The sequence below is a fragment of the Ambystoma mexicanum genome, chromosome 3q, assembly GCF_040938575.1.
Source record: "Ambystoma mexicanum isolate Mex_15411 chromosome 3q, UKY_AmexF1_1, whole genome shotgun sequence".
NCBI lineage: Eukaryota > Metazoa > Chordata > Amphibia > Caudata > Ambystomatidae > Ambystoma > Ambystoma mexicanum.
Window position 1 is genome coordinate 845,416,793 of NC_090926.1, and position 20,631 is coordinate 845,437,423.

The 20,631-nt window shown below is 43.1% G+C and overlaps 1 protein-coding gene across 1 annotated transcript in view; it reads left to right on the forward strand.

Moving 5' to 3' along the window:
• ANKFN1 (ankyrin repeat and fibronectin type III domain containing 1) overlaps positions 1-20,631 on the forward strand; it is a 1,946,563-nt gene that overhangs the window by 955,670 nt on the left and 970,262 nt on the right. Inside the window, exon 9 of the mRNA XM_069654938.1 lies at positions 18,764-18,857. Within this exon, the coding sequence (XP_069511039.1) occupies positions 18,764-18,857 (94 nt within the window). The remainder of the gene's footprint in view (positions 1-18,763; positions 18,858-20,631) is intronic.

Here is a 20,631-nt window from a genome sequence, read left to right on the forward strand (position 1 = left end):
AACGAGGGGAACCCACCTGAATCCTTGCCATGATCCTGCACCTCATCGAGTATATAAGAGACGATATGCACTCAGACAAACCATCAGAGTATACCCTCAAGCTGACGTAGTGGGGGAAAGTTATCAAGAAGTATGCACTTTGCCGAGCTATCGAAATGCAGCCATAAATATAATGGATGGTATTAAAACAAAGTCTGACGACAGCAAAAAAATGTCATGAAGAAGATATAAGAACCTATGCTGCAACAATATGCAAATGCTCAAGAATGACAATGTAACTGAAGCACTAATAAAAACATGTAATACATAAATGCAGTAATACATTGTAATACTTGAAGCTTGCCTATAAGAGGTATGTTTTCAACGTTTAGGATGACCATCAGTATAAAAAGGACGACGGCTTATGTTAATCAACCCAGCTACCTCAAAATACGAGCCCAGGAACTTGAAGTGAAAAGAAGATGATGAAGCTGTTTTCCCTTGCAAAATAGAGGAGTACATTGGTTTGGAACCAAGGATGCTATTTCGAGAGATGGAAGAAAAGCACAAAGGGATTCTATGAGCAGATCATGCGCAGGGACATATTTCCCAAAGATTAGTATGAACAAGGACATTTATGAATCCCGAATATTGGACAATTAAAAGGCATGTAGTTAATATGGGATAGAATGAGCAAGTCTCTAGAGGATAAGAGTTGCAACTGCACCCAGTATATTGAATCAAATGGTGTTTAATACATGGTCAAAATGGACAAATCCAATACCTGGTCAAAATGGACAAATCCATGGTCTTATATCATGTGAGGGATAGCTTGCAAATAAGGGCAATTCATTAAGTCTGAAGCTTAGATAATGCTGTACCTACACTCCCTCAAATGTCCTGAGACAGTGCAGACTGGCAAGGTCAGCCTTCAAACAGAAGATACTGGCATGAGGCCTACTAATGAGAGAGGGTAGACTAATTGGGAAAACGATGGAAAAGCTGACGTATCTCCAAGCATCTGTGTTTTGTTTCTATGTGCGTGCTGCCAGCAAGCCAAATGTACAAGGTTGGATTTGGGTTGCTAACCAATTAGAAAAACCTGCCATGCAGTTTTTAATATAATGTTGCAAAGTATTATTCTGCTGCCACATTTCCTGCTATGACGAGTGTATGATACCATGGCCCTCATTACGAGTTCGGCGGTACCCATCGCGTCGGGGTCCGGGTCCTCGGAATGAGGATTTACCAGGCCATTCCGTGTTCAGAAGGCCCGGTAATTCCTCCCTCTTAGGACCTGGACACGGTCCTTCCCCATTCCCATTTCAGCCCCCATAGGGCTGAATGGGAATGGGAGAGGGAGCAAACGACAGGCCACTACGAGATGGCCCGTTGTTTGCTCCCTCTTCCCCTCGTGGGACAAGGGGAACTCGTAATGCGATGGTACAGAGTGAATGGGGCCGGCACCTTTTACAGCGCCGTTCACTCCGTACCGCCAGGGTCGTAATGAGGCCCCATGTGTGTAGAAGTAGCTCAGGGTATGACCTACAGATAACGGGCCTCCAATGAGAAACTAATATTTATGCATTCTTTATGTAGAAATGTTCCCCTAATCCAATCCCACCCCTCAGTAGGTTTTATGATTTGCCACATATGATGATGTCATAGATGACGCATCTAGCATTATTGAAACTGCATATTACTGAAAGACATTGGCCCTCATTACGAGGAAGGTGTTAAGGGATTACCGGCACTGGTACGTACACTGGTGCCGGTAATCCCTTACCACCCTATTCCGAGGTCCCTAAGGGACTTCATACCTAATAAAGGTACTGCAAATTGCAGTACCGTTATTAGCTCCATCCCCATTCCCATTGAGCCCTATGGGGGCTCGAATGAGAATGGGGAATGGTTCCCGGAATGGGGACTTACCGAGTCCTCCAAGGTTGGAATGACCCGGTAAGTCCCTATTTTGGGAACCCGGAGTGCGGTAAGGGGGTAGCCATGGTGCTAACAGCACCATGGCTATCTCCTACCTCGTAATGAGGCCCATTGTCATCCTGAATGCATAGATTTGATGAGTGTGTTTGCCATGTGTTACTTAATTGAGATGAAAGCAGTATTTTACCATCTATTTTGCGTCTGTCTGGGTATTTGTTCTGAGAAATGTTATTGGTAATTCCATCTAGCACACAGATGCTTCAAGGTGTGATTATGTCCCTTGGAACGTGCATTTATAGCTGGATGGGATTACACCAGAATAATTCTGAGTCCAAAGAACTGGACAAACTCACAAAGATGACAAGTTACTGTTTTGTTAACAATTACCTAAAACAATGTTACAATGTACATCAAAGGACGTGCGCTCAGTCTCTCTGTGATTTCCACAATAAATGCAAGTTATATACTTCAGTATGCATCAGAGTGACGTCATGCTATGTGGCAATAGTGAAAAACCTGGGATTGGTTAAGGGAAACAATTATACAATCATATAGGAGCCAGGATTTGTATGTAACGCTCACATGATTCCCGTAGAGGCGCCGGTCTTCACTGGGCATATACCGTATCTTCAAAGGTGATGTGTAACCCACGGCTGGCTCTTTGGGCTGGACCTCTGTGCACTGTATGTCTGGCTCGAAGGGTAAGATGTCTGCAGATAGAAAATGTGGGATTAATGAACTGGGTTATTGAATGTCTCTCTCTTCTTCCCTTTCTCTTCTCCTGTAGAACCCCAAAGGTTAACGCTCTCACCTTAGGTAAGTGAACCCCGTGCTCTCCATCTGCCTCGAGGCAGGGTGCTGTAACCAGTTTCTTCGCTGGATAAGGGGAGCAGGCCTCTTGACTTCAGAGGACTGCTGTCCGTCGTTTACTGCACGAACGGTAAGTTTCGAGTAATTCTAATGTCTTTAAAGTCTTTAGTAATGATGTCTCTTGTTTTGCAGGGTTCCGGCGATGGCGGATGGCGGGCTGAAGTGAGTTGAAGATGGAGCCCGTGTGATGAATAGAAGCGCCTGGAAGCACGTAAGTAAGCGCTTGTTGCCTGCTTCACGATGCGCTCTAACTGTCTTTTTATTTTGCAGGTACAAGTTCGGGGCGGCTGCAGGGTGCCGGAATACCCACTGGGTTAGATGTGGAAAGGAGTAATGGCACGTGAATATTAAAGTTCCCCAATGTCTTTAAACGCACCTTGTTTTGTCTTTCAGATGCGGGATGCAGCGCCGAAGGCCTCCGGAGCGTGCGAAGAGTTGGTAAGCTTTTGTCTTTCAGATGCCGGAATGCAGTGTGAAGACCTCCGGAGCGCACGAAGAGTAGGTAAGCCTTTGTCTTTCAGATGCCGGAATGCAGCGCGAGGCATTGGTGACAGCCGATGGACCAGGTAAGTGAAGAGCTGTCACTGAAGACCGTAATGCTAACCTGTTCTTTCTTGTCTTTATAGGTGTTGCTGAAGACTGGATTCAGGATGGTAAGCCTTTTTCCTTAGGCCCAGGATCAGATGCAGAAGACACGATGAGCGTTCTGCTGCTGAGGATGCAGAATAACGCAAAGCAAGATTCATCCATCGGGTGTGGTTTAAATAGCCTCCTGTAGTGCTTAGGTGTCTCCTTCCACAGCCACGCCTAGGTAAAAAAAGAGTTCCTGCTTTCCAGAAGAGTTCCAGTGTTCTGAATCTAGGGAGTGGCTCCTGCCCCACCCAACAGGAAAAGTAGTTCCAAACAGAAGAGGATCAGAGACTCAACTGGCAGGCAAGTAAGCAGCATGGTCTGCTGCAGGTAAGTCCACCCAAGCATTATGAGCCCGGCGCTTCCAGCGCTGGGACTGGGCATATTTATGAGCCTGGTGCCACTGGCGCCAGGACTGGGTCCAAAAGGTCCGAATTGGGACTGGTTGGCACTCGGAACCTGGGTTATGGATCTGCTTCCAAGGGAGTTGGGAAAACCCTGACCTTTTGGAAGCAGAGATCATGACATTGTATTGGCTGTCCAATATCAGGAGGACAATGTATGCCTACCTCTTTAAACATGTAATTTCAGAAATATCAGATACACAGTGTTTCATTGGTCTCACAAGCTATAAGGTCCTTTGTTATGCGACTTATACAATTGTCTGGAACATTTGGTTCATTTAGCAGCAGGTAAGCCAAGGCCCACATGCAGGGAGACAGGACATGAAGCTACCTCACTACCCAACTGGCCCAGCATCTCTCATAACCCATGCCTTCTGCCATAAAATTGTCTTTGTACTTGGCCTTGCAGAGTATTCTCGTCCTAGGAATTCAACTGGAGTAAGGGCACTCGCTATCGTGCCTGGAACTCCAAGTTCAAGCCCTATTTTCAGCCTTGGCTTATGTGACAGGAGGCTATGAGTTTGTTATGATATGATATGAAATGGCATTTATAACACACCCATACACATGTTTTCTCAAGACGTGATGAGGCAAGGGAGGTGAACAGAGGGAGGACAAAGACAATGATCTTTCTAGGCCTAGTGACATTGAGATTGCGCAAGTGCAGGGGCTTCGTTCTGTAAGATTTGAATGTCTTTAATGAATTGAGACTTGGCAACTTCTGTGTTCTTCCTTGCACCTTAACGGGAGAGGAACCATCCTCTGCAAATATGTTCTTCTTCAGTGCAGATAGCGGACCTCCATTTCTAGGATCTTGACTTCAGGCCAGACAGCCTCACTACGCAGCTCCACCAACCTAGAATTAAACTGTGACACAGCTTTTCGTTCATTCTCAATGATTCCATTGCTTACTATTTCATGATATCAATGTCCAATGTATATACAATGGCAGGTTCACCTGCATTCTATTTACTACTTATAGCTAGCCTATACAATGACTTCATCTATCTTGTTTCACCGTCTATACATTCTTCATGCTTTGGATTTCTGCAGAGCTTTTTATTGTGTAATCTTCTTTTACATTTCAGAGTTCACTTGATTCTTTAGTTCGCCCTTTCTCCTCTAGGATCCATACATTCTCTTTATTCAGTATCTTGGGAGATCGTGCACACTTTTTTATGATGTCAGTTAATTTTATTAGCCCTTTCACATATTCCTTCCAGGAGTTCTTCGCGCAGGCTGTCATCAACTCGAGGGTATATTCGATATGGCCGCCTTACTGGATACCGGCTTCCTTATGCTTGGTGTATCATTGTTGTAGTAGCTGAGGTTAGACAGGGCATGTTCTCATGGCTCCAGTAGAGCAGAGGTAGGGGGTAGGATCTCTGGCTGATGTGTACCTCTGCTCTTCTACAAAAACCTATGAAATTCAGTGAAATAACTTTGTGAAAGGGATGTTATGGCTAGGTTGTACTAATAAAAACATGACATTCAGTGGAAAAGCTTTGTTAAAGGGACATTATGGTTACAAATAAAACCAAACCCCCCAGCAATTCACCACTTATGGTAAGCTAAATTACCAAAACCTGTGTTACCACCGTGCACTGCAAAGACTAACACTTAGGACATCAAAGATGACAAACCACATATCATTGATGACATCACTGATGATCAATAACTTAATGTATTGAAGAATGTACTCATCTAAACAAAACATTATATTGTAGTGTTGTTAACATAAGAAGCTAACATACATCCGCACAGGCAATGGCTGCACCATGCACCATAGATGAAGAATATTTTTAATCTGGTAATTTTGGCTAGTAAAATAATTAATGCTACCATATCAGAGTTTGGAGTAATGTTAAACATGGAATAAATAGATAATAATTCAAGACTTACTGCATAGTTGTGTTAGTACAATAAATACATATGAAGACCGACAATGCATACAAATCAAAGGCGCATACAGCGAAACTAAAGTAAGAAAGAAACATCACCACAAAATGTCAATAACTTTAAAGTAAATCATCATGTATTCAAATTAATTGTGTGTTTGAGGCCTGCGTATTACCTGATATATGTGCACCATGAGCGGAAACCAAACCCTTAGGAAAGTACTTTAGGAACATGCAGAAAGGGTAATGTACAGATATATAGCAACTTTTCAATTTTCACATTCTGCCTGGCCTAGAAATGTCAGTGAACAAAAACAAGTGGCCCAGCTATGTAATGTCATCAATTACATTTGTGGTGTCATCTTTGACGTCCTGAGTGTTAGTCTTAGCAGTGCATGGTGGTGGCATGCGTTATGGTTGCTTGGCTTAACAACACTGGCAAAGTTCTGGGGTTTTCGCTTTTACTTGTAACCATAACTAACGTCCCGTTAACAAAGTGTTTTCACTGAATATTGAATATGTTTAAATTTAAAATATGCCCCATGCACAATTTGCATGAGCTTAGATGAGCTTAGATGTGATTGAAGCACTGGGGTGTTTGCTAGTAAGTCTTGTTCCAGCCTTCTTTAACCGTCTGGAAAACACAAATTAGAAAAACCACGGCCATTCATTTATCATCATAATTTGGTGGTAGACTAGTGTGGCTGACGTATATGTTTATATACATTTTACAGCAATCCGATCTGTAGGCCCTCCATTTCTCATGCAGAATCAATCCTTGCCTCTTTTCTATTTACACAAACGAAATTATTGTGGTGTTTATATTTCCGAAAGTGCATATGTGCCGAAAGAGTCACTGAAATACCAGCTATGGCATCCCAATTATGTTATTGTTATGTGCTACTAATTGTATTCTTGCCATAAGTCACCTATCTCATATGTGCCAATGTTTCCAAGCCATTTTTTAAAATATAACACATCTGTTTTCTCTAGGAACGAATGAATATTGCCATCGGAATAAAATTACCTCGAAATTAATCTGCATGATGATACAGTTATATCTCCAGTTATAACGACCAACATGAAGGCGCCATTGTTTTGATGCCGCCGAGAGGTTGTGGGGGAATAAAGACAAAGGGAAGCTGATCATTCACATGTTGTGATCGGTAGACATGCAACAAGGGGAAGGGCAAACCTCAGCAGGAAGGAAGGAAAAAACAAAGCACCAAAAAGCCAACATGTAACCCCTTCCATCTACCCTCTCCTCCGTGTAGCTGCATGGAGATTGGGGAATCAGCCAGGACTGCTCAGGTATAACTATATATCAAGACTTGCCCGGGACCCAGTTTGAGGTACAATAAAGATTTGGAATATGCCAGTCGATGAAGGCTGTGTTGAATAAGCGAGGGACCGTCGATTCAGCGGGACGACCGCAGGAGATCTCCCCAAATCTGATTCATGCGTCAGAAAGACGCTGTGGTTCCACATGCCAAGGCAAACTGCACAGTTTGACATTCGGGAGGAAACACTTTAGGTCATTTCACGGGCATTTGTAAAAACAGCAAAATGACACGTGTCTACTCTTAGTTCTGTTTTTCTTTGAGTAGTGTTGCACAATTCTTTAAACTGTAGAACAGCGTCTTTAACGTTTAACATTGAGGGATGCCAGTTGGTGTTCCTTATTAAACTCCCAACTGTGCTCCTTTTCTTTGTGCTAATTTCTGTATTTATTATACATGCTGTTGTGTCTTGGGTCTCCCTTGCTTCCCTTCTGCATGAATGCCTGTGAGACAGTGTGCCTGCTGGAATCCTTCCCTCTGAAATGTTGTGGTTGGAATGCCCATGGAGATTCTGTGCATGTCAGTTGGAGTGAGCTTGGCCTAGAGTGAGGGGGCTTGTGGACGTTTTCTCCCATGGACTTACCCACTCCCTGAGTCCCTCGGTCCCTGAGATTCTGCCACCCCCCCCCAATTGCCAGGGACAGGAAGGTACGCAATGGCGAGAGGGATTCGAGGGATTCCCGGTCGGGTAATGCACCAGTGAGGGCCAATGAGATTGCATGTTACAATGTAATTGTCCCTCGCCGGGTACTAATTAGGAATTGTCAAACTGTTCAAATGTTAGGTTTACCGGAAGATGCTGGCAGAGGGTCTTCTCTAATCTGGAACCTCTGAGCACCACTAAGTCACTTTTGTCATTCAGGAAATTGCGACCTCTGGTCATTTATCCAGAGTTGAACACAGATCTGGCGAAGTGCCAAAGCCATAATTAGAGTGCTTGTTCCCAGATTCCAAAGTCAGTGCTGTAGGTGATTTGACAAAAACTTTTCAACTACACTTTCCTGAAAACCTTTAGAGAAACAAAATGGTGTTTAATTTGATATTTGCTCACTATTGCTAAGAAGATTATGGCGGGACAGATAACATATCACCAACATCTGGGATGAGTGTCTGGACAACTCAGTTTTGAACCCCATCAAATAACCCCCCTGTCATACCACTATTAATGCAAAAGAAAATCCTTTGCATTTAATCAAATATTCCCTCCACATGTTCTACCTATAGGCAGAGGCAGGTGTTGAGGAGACCTGCACTTATTGTTTAAATGTTTTTCATTAGGCTCATCTAGAAACATCATAATATCATGTTCTTTCATTGTAATTCATGTTGAGTTACCCTCAATTTCTCAGTGCTGTTAGGTATTTTGGAAATTCAATGTCTTATGGTAATTAGCTTAAAAAGCACCGGAGCCTGAAAGACTAACTTGGCCCTGCCTGAAACTGTACCCGTCTCTTGCAGAATGCACACAGATGTACGAGGCAAATGCTACATGTACACAACAATCATACAGGGTAATGGCATATGATGAGCAACCATCATGGATTGAGGTCTATGGTCATACATCCAAGTGTATATTCACCTGAATTTCAGTTGACGGGCCAAACAATTCCCATCACTTTCAATGTTAATTTTCCAGCTCATACCCTATATCAGTGTCAGTAAATTATGTAAACTATTAAGAAGATAGTTGCTACAAAGCAGGTATGGGTCCTAAAAACCCTCTCTGCACTGTTCATTTACCAATTAATCCATCTCAGAGAGAAAGGTTGCATTCGTATTTTAGGAATAAGAAATGTCCTTCAGGATGCAACTCCCACTCCATCAACATTCCCAAAGAATGCACATTTTTCAGGGTCAACAAACCCCCCTTTTTTTTGTTGTAACATATAGTTTATTACAAACTTTTATTGCAAAGAAAAATCCTCTCATTTCATTTTTTCCCAATTTTTCAATATTCCACCTATCACATTGTGTGACTGGGAATTTCTACTCTTTTACCAATCAGTCTTTCCAGTTTTCAGCACATAATTGTGACTATAAAATTTATGACTGAACATGTTAGGTGCACAGAACTCCCACTTAGTATTCAGAGCCACCAATCGTCCATATTCATGTTTAAGGGAGCAAACTTTCCCAGATGCAGAGTTCTCAATTCTTTGAGCATAGGACAATCTGTTATTAAGTGTCTTATCGATTCTGTTTTGATCCCACAGTATCCACATACATTGTCCTTAGTGGCCTGATCATGTCTCATTAGCAGCATTTCTTTGGTTTTGATGGCATTCAGCCGCAGGCGAAGAAATCCATCACAATGATGTTGTGACGGAAATTGCAACAAATAGCTCGGCATTTTGTTCAATTTATTCTTTGGGGGTCCGAGTTTTGGAGCTGTTGGGAATCCTTCAAACTTTGCCAGGTTTTGTATCCACGCCCATTGTTGCAATTTTCTTTTTGCAATTTGTGGTTGCGCCGTCAGCATCTCACTGGTTATATCGGCGGCTTTCAAAATCGCCTTTATTCCTTGGACCCATTTCAAGAGTATTCCCGCATATGGTTGTTGTAACGCTCACCTTGTTCCCTCGGAGGCGCAGGCCTTGATCTGGTGGGGATACCGTCTTCAGTGTTAGGCGCAGGGTTTGATTTGCTCCCGGACAGGGCCCCCTTCTCACCGAAAGTTTAAGCTGAAGAGTGAGGTGTCTTAGATAGGTAAATGCCAGGCTCTCCATCCTGCGTCTTGTGCAGGGGCGCTGGGTCCAGTTGCTTCACTGGAAGCGAGCTCTGCCTCTTGATAGCAGAGGGTTAGCTGAGAGCGAAGACGCCGTTATTGCACAAGCGTGCCTTGTAAGTATTTAAGTTCCTTTTAGATTGTTCTCTTCTCTTTCAAAAGTCTTAAGTCTTTAAAGTCTATGGGCCTCATTACGACCCAGGCGGACTTCGCGGTGCTAAATGCACCGCGAAGCATGGCGGAAAGCCGCCGATAGCGCCATGGGGGTTGGCGGATTTACCGCCCCATTCCGACCTCGGCGGAGCGGTAAATCCCCAATCCCCATTCTGCCCTTCCCCATTCCCATTTTTGCCCCATAGGGTATAATGGGAGTGGGGAAGGAGTTAATTACGCCACCGTAAAATACGGTGGCGTAATTAACAACGAGGTCCCGTAGCGCCATGGTTTTCTCCGGCTGGTAAAACCAGGCGGAGAAAACCTCCATGGCGCTACGGGAACTCGTAGTATGGCGGAGAGGTACGCCATGCACTACGCTGGCGTAATACCCTCTCCGCCAGGGTCCTAATGAGGCCCTATGTCTTTTCCTTTTCAGATGCTGTGGCGGTGAAGATTATCCTTCTAATGGCACGTAAGTAGAAAGACTGCACTAGCGCTGTAGAATGCACCGTAATGTCTCTTTTGTCTTTGCAGGTGCCGAGGTGCAGCGCAAACAGATTGGAAGCGAACGTAACACAGGTAAGCAGACTTTGTAGTTAAATATTACTGACCGATGTTCTTTCTCTTTGCAGATGTCGGATGCCGGAAGAGAAAGGCTGAAAAAGGCGCCTTGGATGCTGCCGTTGGATTAGGTAAGTAGATGCCCTGCCTTTGCTTTAGCCTAACCTGTGCCTTTGTTTTGCAGGAGCTGCTGAAGACTGAAGAAGACTGAAGGTTGGGTCCCAGCAGGTGATTTCGTGTTCACAGGATCTGGAGCTGGAGGTTTCCTGGAGCTGACACGGTGAGCGTCCTGCTGCAGATGCAGAATAACGCAAAGCACGTGAAACCAATCGGGTGTGGTTTAAATAGCCTTCTGTAGTGCTTAGGCGTCTTCTTCCACGGCCTCACCCAGGTAAGAAAAAGAGTTCCAGATTTCTAGAAGAGTTCCTGTGTTCTGCTTCCAGGGAGTGGCTCCTGCTCCACCCAGACAGAAAAAGTAGTCCCAGGCAGAGAAGGATCAGGAGACCAGCTAGCTGGTAAGTAAGCAGCATGGTCTGCTACAGGTAGGTCCACCAAGCACTCTTATCTAATACGAGCCCGGCGCTTCCTGTGCCGGGACCAGTCACCTTCATGAGCCTGGCGCCACTGGCGCCAGGACAAGGTCCAAAAGGTCCCAATAGGGACTGGCTGGTTCCTGGGATCAGAGTTATGGGCCTGCTTCCAAGGTCGTGGGGCAAGTCCTGACCCCTTGGAAGCAGGGATCATGACATCCGTCTGTTGTTGGGGGCGAGTATTTCGTATGCCGGTTCTGGATTTGGAGTTATCATATTTCTTAGGAGTGCTAGCGACTTCCAGATTACATTTACATACAGTTCGTCCAATGTCAGCCCGTGTCTGATGATGGTAATCGATATATAGTTTGTCAATTTTAATACTCGCTTCCAAAATAGCCCGTCCAGTTTTGCCCAAATTCTGTGGTCTAAGTTCCATCCTGCTTCGGAACCGAAGCTGATGGCAGGGATTACCTTTTGCAGATAGAACGTCCGTACTGGTGTTAAGATAAATTTTCCATATATGCTGTGAATTTGTGCACCTTGTAAGGCCAAAGTTTTTATGCGCCACACAATGTCTTGCACCCAGCTCCATTCCCATAATGATTTGTTGACCATGACCCCCAGGTATCTGATTTCAACAATTTCTGCGATAGGTGTGTTTTCGATTCTCCAACAAATGTTTTTATTTTTAGCTCCTTTTACTGATCCAATTTTCATGATTTTTGTTTTGGTGACATTTATTTTTAACTCGTAATTCATGTAATACTGGAGCTTTGTCAGCAATCGTTGGAGCCCTATCTGGGTCGTGTCAACCAAAACTAAATCGTCAGCGTAGGTTATGAATTGATGTGGTGACCATTTATCTTTGGAGGAAAACATTTCACATCACTCAATGCTGCAGGCACATCGGCAATGAACAGTTTAAACAAGCATGCAGCAATCGGACAACCCTGTTTCACTCCCTTTTGCGTCTTCATTGCTTCTGATAGTTGTCCTTGTTCACTTATTCTTATTTGAATTGATGTCATTGTATGTAAGGCTTTTATTGGTTGTAAGAGACTTTCCGGGCAGTCCCAATCAAATGCTTGGTGCATATCAATAAAAGCTAGGAAAAACTTTGACCTTTTTTCTAGGGCGTCCAATTTTAGCATGTTTACCAGTGTCAGGTTGATTTCAGTCCCTACGCCCTTTGTGAAACCAGTTTGACGACAATCGGTAATTCTCTTCATCGTTGCCCAGGCTGTTAATTTCTGCTGTAAGAAATTTGCAAATATCTTGCCGATTGTGTCAAGTAGGGCAATCGGGCGATAGTTGGCCGGATCAGCCCGATTGCCCTTCTTAAAGATTGGGACTATTATGGCCGTTGGCCATGAGTGCAGTATTTTTCTAAGCTCTGCAATTCTTGCGAATAATTTTGCGATGAAATTCGACCATTCATGTTTATTTGTTTTCAGCATAACATTGGTGATGCCGTCCGGCCCAGCCGCACGTGAGTTTGTCAACTTTGCAATTACGGCACTTATATCTTCGGCTGTCTCATTGCAGTCCCATCTAGCCACCACTTCCTCGTGTGCTGGAAACGCTGTTACATTATCTTTTGAGAAGACTTTGTTGTAATGTTTTTTCCAATCGCTTTCAACCACCCAACTTGCCACCGAGTCCGCTTGATTTCTAGTGCAGTTATTCAGGGTGTGCCAAATCTCTCTGCAATTTTTCGATTTTATTAATCCCAGCATGACTTCACCTCGTTCTTGATCGCGCAAAAAGGCAAAGGCTTTAACCCAATTGCGATATTTTTGCTTCCGTTGTTTGATCCTTGCAATGGCACCCGGCCCCCCTTGCATTCTCAGCTTGCGTATTTCTTTGTAAGCCTTCTTTTTTTCCTCTTTTACTTTTGTGCTCCATTCATGAGTATGTATTTTAGTTGTTTGTTTTTTCAGTAAGGATCTTTCTTTTTGGCGAGGAAGAAGTGCAAGATAGTTTATCGCCTCTCCCTCAGACTTGGCCAACTTTTGGAATTTATCGGTCAGCAAAGTTATTTGTTTATTGGTTATTCTGAGCCTATTATGCCCATTAGTTACCTCCAAGTTTTGGGCCAATCTCGAAATATCTGATTTTAAGGTCATTTCCATAACTAATACATCATGGTCGCTGTTAGTTGTCCGGATTGTTCTCAGGCTCATGATTTTGTGCCAAAATGTTTTTGATAGCCAGAACTAATCCAAGGTCTTCTCATTGCCCATATTATGCAGGTATTGTTGGGCGGTATATCGCCCTCTACCTGACCATTAGCCATGTCACAATCACGTGCCTCCATTTCGATTTCCCATTTTGCGCTTCTTGAATGATGAATTTGCCCTTCTTTCCTGGTCTCTTTGAGACGATCTCCATTTATATTGAACCAAGTTATTTTCATGTCACCACATACAATTATGAGAAGGTCACAATAAGTTTGTTGATTTTTATCTATGATCGCCGTTACAGATCACACACATTTTTCTGAGGTTATCTGAGCCTGGTTCCAATACACATTGATTAGCCGTGGCTGCAGCAGTTTGAAAGTGTTTGCAGTGAAGTGTTGCATCAGTGTACTTTGCACGAAGATATTTGGATTTTCAGATTCCAGCACTTCCCAATTTGTCCCAATCTTTATCATCGTTACAAGGCCTGAGAATGGACGGCCTTGGGAGTTTTTCCCTGCAGGATTTAGCAAAGTCACATAGCCATCTTTGACCCGAGTACTCCTCAGCCATGTTTCCTGAAGACATATTACAAAGTTGTTACTCAGATCTGCAGGAAATTTGTCATATAGGTGGCGGAATCCTCCTGTGTTCCAGGAAATCAATGTCGAGGGTTGTCTCCAGGGCTCTGGATTAGCTAATGGTTTCTCCCACTAGGCTTCACTTTGCCGGATGATTGTTGTGAGTTTGGCGCTGTGATCAGATGTTGTCTTAATTCATCTCTGCGCTGCTCATGGGTGAACCCATTCGGGCAATTATCGCTGTTTTTGGGTTGATTGGTTTGTGTTTCAGGCAACACTTCCGACACCTCAAAACCCAGCAGCAGCAGTTCTTCTTTAGCAGACAATATGATCTTGCGTACAGACTGAGATTTTATGTGCAGGTAGACTCTGTCTGCTTGCTCTTCTGGGATGTATACGACAATTGAAATGTCATGAGAGGACACAGTTCTTAGAGTCGGTACTGAATGCAGAAGTCGAATTACGTTTCCTCTGTTTAAGTTAACATCGTTGTCCTCTTCAAATACATTCAGAACAAGGATTTTCTAAGTCAATGGCTTGAGATCCGTCCTAATTTTTTGTTTAGCTTGACTATGCTCCTTCTGTCTCTGAGCTGCCGTTTATTTGGGATTCAATTTCACTGGCATTTTTAGTTTTATTTCTTGATCAATTGTTGGCTTTCTATCGCTCCTCTTTGGTTGGCTATAGGTAAGCCCCTTTCTTGCATTTTTGGGTTTTTGCAATCCAAGGATTTGCGGTTTGCATCTCAGGTTTTCTGACCTGCCTATCCCGATCATTGAGGCAAGATGAGCTCGCCTCGTGTCCATCAAGGCTATTTTCTTCCTCACAGTCTTCAGAGTAGGTAGAGAAATTACATAGCTCTTCTGATGACGTCACTGAATGAATTGACTGTAAGTCCGAATCCAATCTTTGTTGTTTTTTGGCATGTGGTGTGAGCAGTGTCTTCGTTATGGCCTCTACGATTTTCATCTCATCCAAGTGTCTTGATTTGGCCATCACCCCCTTTTTTTCTCATTCAAATAGGCTTGGTTTGGCCGGTGTAGTTAGATTTCTTATAAACTTTCTTGAATTGCAGGTCGATTTGTTCGGCGCACAGTTTTCCTTTTTCTCCCTTTTTTTTGGGTTGGCCAGAGCTTGATTCTAGCAATTTCTGATTTGCATTGGCAGTCTTCAAGGTTTTTGCAGCCCCACTAAATTTTCCAAATGACATTTTTGATGTTGAACAATGTGCAATGGGAGGGGATTGTTGTATAGGGGCTTTTTCAGAACACTCTTTAGTTATCTTTTTTTTCCAGACTTGTCAGAGATCGCTGGCGGTATAATTGCATGCACAGAGTATCAGGCCTGACTGGCCTCTGTCGAGTTTGGACTCACACTCTGAGTAGCAGGTGTCTTGTTTGGCATCTTATCTGATGGTGTAGCAGTTTCCTCAGGAATTATATTCCTTAATCCTCGTGGTGTGCCAGCATATTGGAAGACATTTTCCTTCATGTTCGTCGTGTGAGCCTCAGTTGGCGAGTTTACCTGTGTTGTCACATTTGGGACGCTGCAGCTCAACTCCGAGACCATTGATGGATTGTGTCTCGGGATTTTAGTCAATTGTTTCATGCACTCAATCATGGCGTACATCACCGTTCTTTTTCTCCAAAATGTCTTTCACAGCTATTTCGTTCAGTCTATTGTGCCACAATGTTGAGGTTGCGGCTTCATTATCCAAGCGTACTTATAATATTGTGTTCAGGCTTTCCATTTTTGTTAACTTTTCGTTTAGTTGACCCAACATTGCCCCGTTGTTTTGTACAGCTTTGTGTAGGTTTTCATAAAGCTTGGTAAAAGCGATTAGTGCCAGCGATGTAGCTGCTAGTACATTATTGTGGATCTGTATGGAAGCAGCTGCCAACAGGTTTGATTTCCGAGCAGCAGATGCCTCTTTGAGAACATGCGTGGAGTCATTTTCATTGCTCGTGTTAATTAGTTCGTGGTCGCCTTGGACTCCAAGTCCCACAACTCCTAGCGACCGCTGGACGGGACCGTTCGAATCAGACTGCATCTTTGGGGTAGAGCAGTGAGACGGGGGCCTTGCCGGTAAGATTTTATCTTTAATCTTTTGAAGTGGCCGGTTTTCTCGATTGTACACTGTTTTGTTATTTGATCCCTGTTGGGCCTCCAACTCCTTGCATTGGGTCAGATCTTCATGTTGTGCTTGTGCTACATTATATGAGTGTGAATTATGCAACAGACTGCGTCCTTCTGCCGTCTGCGACTTTTCAGGAACCAAACCCAGTGTTTTTTTACTGGTATTTACAAAGCTCTCAGACAGACGCTCCTTCATTGTTTCGAAGTCTGCTCTGAGACGCTCTGTGAGCCAAGCTTCCCACCCAGCGAGATGAAGCCTTTTAGGGTATGTGCTTAGTTCTGTTGTCTGCACTACTGTTGTTTTTGTGCGTGGCTGTGGAGTAATTTTATATATATTACTCTGTGCATTGAGGAAGGTTTTTTCCGGTATGACTTTCGTGCCTCCCTCAGGAAGCACAGTGTTTGTTTTGTTAATGTTTATTTGCGTCACCATTTTAGCCTGTTTCCCCGTAAAAGGATGCTCTAAGACAGCGTAGGCACTTCTATCTCCAGCAACTCGGTATCAGTTACGTCGAATGGAGACTGAAAGGCAGTAATGTTGACTTCAATCACATTTGAGGTTTCATCCGTAGTTTTGTCGGCATGTGTCTTCGTATTGCTGTCTCCCTTCATGTTGAATTCGCCGCCAGGCTCAGCTACCTCAGCAACCTCGCTGGTCCAGACCTCCGCCCCAGCCCGCAAAGCGCTTCCAGCAGCGTGAGTGAAAGCGTCGTCTCCATGGTTGTCGACATTAAAAACTAATGCTGCATTGATTACCTTTTTTATGTTTGTTGCCACGTTTGTTGCCATCAAGTGCTGTCTTGCGGTGTGCAAACGCTCTGTCGCAATTTGCACTAGGGATGGAGGGTGTATATCTGGGGGTGTGTTTGATGGTGTATTTGGGGGTAAAGGTTGGGGTTCAGTGCTTTCTGGGTTTTGAAGTCTTAACCGCATGTCCTCGCACTCTTCCGGCCCTCCCCCCTTGACCAATCATATCCACCCAGAGCCCCTGTTAGCTCTAGCCCTTCTCCAGGATGTCGCAGCATGTTGTGGTTCGCGGCACAGTCTCGCAGTTGCAAAGATTGTTTTAACTTAGAGCGTGTCTGTGGGCCGAGTTCAGCCATATATTGGGGCTTACCTCTGCTTTCCGCTGCGGACTGCTGCAGACTGAACTCTGCGCCCGAACTCTGCGCGTGCTCTGCGCTCACCTGGAGTTTTTAAAGGCTGTAGGTGTTGTTTTCCTTAAAGGCACACACGTCCAGAAGCACAAAAAGGAAACAAATTCAAGTTCCAAGTAGCCAGTAGCTGCAGCTCCTCTCTCCAACAAGACTGCTGCAGACTGAACTCTTCGCCCAAACTCCGCCAAAACCCCTTTGGGCATGAAGATTTGGGTTGCCAAAGTGGGATGTAAAATCAGGCGCTTACACATTTCAATGATGTTTCCCAGGCTCACTGGCACAAAAGATGACAACATCTTGTGTGAAGAGTGCCAAATCCACTTCATGGATTGGAAAGAGTTTGGATATTCTACAGTTTCATTCTGTTATACTGTCGAGAAATATCCCCATTTCATTTTATCTTTGTGCACTAAAAATGCAATTATTTTTTGTAAAGGTGAATTTTGTGGGTATTTTTCAATGGAGACAATGCATTGCCACATGGGTGGAGGGCTGCTAAAAGCTTTCCGCACACATGGGTTGAGTGAGTGCATTTCCGGGCCAGTGATTATACGGCTCCTCACTGTATATTTACATTTTCACTTATATTTTGTATTACAACTACATAAACTGATCTAGCTTTTATGAACCTACTTTCAATAAGCAACTGAGCAGGACTGGCTAGCTTTTTGTCAGTCTGTATAATGTTAATGGTGCATATCGCCATCTGGCACATACACACTGCAAAGTCTACTTGGCAGTCTGAAAAGTAGGATTTTTCATTCCTGTTTCGAAAATTGAGATATCAGAATTATATGGTATGATATGATATGATATGATATGGCATTTATAATGCGCCTAAACACAAGTGTTTCAAGGCGCGATGAGGCAAGGGAGGGGGAACAGGGGAAGACAGACAGCGATCCTACTAGGCCAGGTGTCATTCAGATTGCGCAAGTGCATGGGAAGGGGAAGGAGGAGAAGTGCGGAGAGGGCGAAGGGGGTGAGGACAGTGCAGTACACGGGATAAGACAATAAATAAACAATTAGTAAAAGTACGGCCAGCGGGTGACAAGTGAAAGCGTAAGTGCAGATGTCGGGTGTCAAGTGCTCGAAGAGGGACCGTAGGGATACAGAAAACAGTCACCAAGTGAGGGGGTTGACAGGAAGGCAGTGCAGGAATGCGACTGGTGGGGGAGTGGTCCTGGGCCCGAGATCAGAGGGTGGCCAGGTAACCAGTGCACTTGGTGACAAGGGAACATGGGAATACATTGAAAGAGAAGAATGGGATAGTTAAGGTAATGAGAAGATATGATGAAAATAGGGAGGAAAGGGTCAGAAAACAAGAAAAAAAAATGAATAAAAGAGAAACAAAGAAGATAAGTGGAAAAGAAAAAAAACAGGCAAAAAACTGAAAAGCAGTCTGCAATTGTTTGGTAAAAAGGGCAACGAAACTCCTCAAAGTAAGAGAAAGTACAGTTTGTTGTGTGATGCATCTGATGAATGATTACTGCAGAGTAATGAACAAGGAAGACTAATTATAACAATTAAATAAAATAAAAAAATATATAACAACCTATAACTACAAATCGGCAACTAAATGGTTTGAAATGTACATTCTGGTTTTCTAAAAGTGGCTAAATGGTTCTTTATTGTGAAATGTGTCCAAATATTTTTTTTTTTTTTATTTCAGAAAAAATACAGAATCCCAGTCGCAAACAATCAGTTTCCAGAAGTTTGAAACACCTATTCCATTCCTCAAATAAATTTGTGAAGACTTTAAAACGGTTAGTAATAATTCATATGTTTACAACTATAGAAACTATTGTTTTCCCCAAAATGTGTTTTGATGATATGGCTACAGCTTTTAATATAATCAAGTGTTGATTGTTTTTACTACAGATGTAAACGGAATAGGTTTATTTTTTATATAAATGATCAGTTTCATTCAGGAAACTCTACACCTTTTGTTATTGTTTTAAAATAATTAGGTGTGATATCATGTGCCACATGAGTTCATAATACACGGATTAGCAATATTTTTATAATAACTGTTTTAGATTTCACCTCACAGAAATAAACATTCATAATTTGCAAAGTGGCTAGTGATATCACAGTGTTACTTTGTTTTTAGGTAAACACAATTTGGTTTACATAACATCTTTTACTCAGAGACACTTTACACTATTAACCATAAACATTACTGCCCTAAAAATCTCTCATCTCTATTAACACTTAACTACTATTAAGCACAGAGTAATAAATATGCCAGAATTGCACACTCATAATTATCAAGGACAATTGTTTTCAGCCATCAGCCTATTCCAAAGTTACTCACTATGTAATGTCTTAACATTGTGCACAGATCTTGCAAAATATTGCAAACCTATTTCATGTAAAGCCTCACATTCCACAAATAAATACTGACCGGGTGCAACCATACAAACTGGCTTTTAGATCCTGCAAGTTCGCCTAGAATGCAGAATCTTTCCCAACATTCTTGTAATATCATACATTGGTAATTTGTTTAGCTGAAATTACACAAGCCTTAACAGGTATACCTTAATGAAGTAAGTTTGCACCTCTCTACATTTAGGAACAACACTTTTATATTCTTGTAAGGTCACTTTTTTGCAAATGTCTTTATAGTCCAGACTCTGATCCCAAAGCTGGATCCTTGACAGAGTTTGCTTGAGAGAAGTGATGATTAGGATGTCTTCCTCGTCCAGGTCCAAAAGTTTACAATAGTGTAACTATTGTAAACAGTTAACAATTGTAAACATTTGGACCTGTACCAGGAGAACAAAAACATTTTGTATTCTTTCTGCACCTGATGAGGCAATGCCTGTTGTCTGGGACCAGACATTCTTCCCTTGAGAAAGGTTTCTCTTGCAATAAAGAGCTGGATATTATCTCACACCCCTCCCCAGCTGCCCTTGAGCTCTTAGCCTATCTGCAGGGCAGGACAAATTCAACCAAGTACAGGTAAATCCCTCTAAGGCCTAGAAAATGGCAAAGCTCTTGCTAAAAAATGCTTAGTACCACTAAAATTCAGGGAACTATAATACAGTGTCATGTGTCCCACATTAGGCGTTCGCAACAAAATCAAACCAAAGGGTGCACATGTTCGTTATAAGGAAAAATATAACATGATGAACTGAGTTTGTATGTGCATGCGCTGGGCCTGGTGGTAAATGTATGTCTGTCAGTGTTCTTCATCTTCCATTCTGATGTTGTGCGACCTGAAAGTATGGTATCAGGTGCTAGGTTGTGGGAATGTGTATACCTGTACTGTGTGCTTTCCACGATGTGTGATGCTTATGGGAATGTGGTGTCATGCTCCATGTATCTTCAATACACTATTGTGTAGGGTACGTGTGGCAAATGTGGTGTTATGCGGTGTGCTGTCTGAACAGGAATAGTGCATGCCAATAAGATATCAGATAGCAGAAAACAAAATCTACAATGTACTACTTACCTATGTTATGAACAGAAAAGGTGATACTATATCTTAATGCTATCTTGTGCTGCCTTTAAGCTGCTAAACTAAAGCTGGCAATG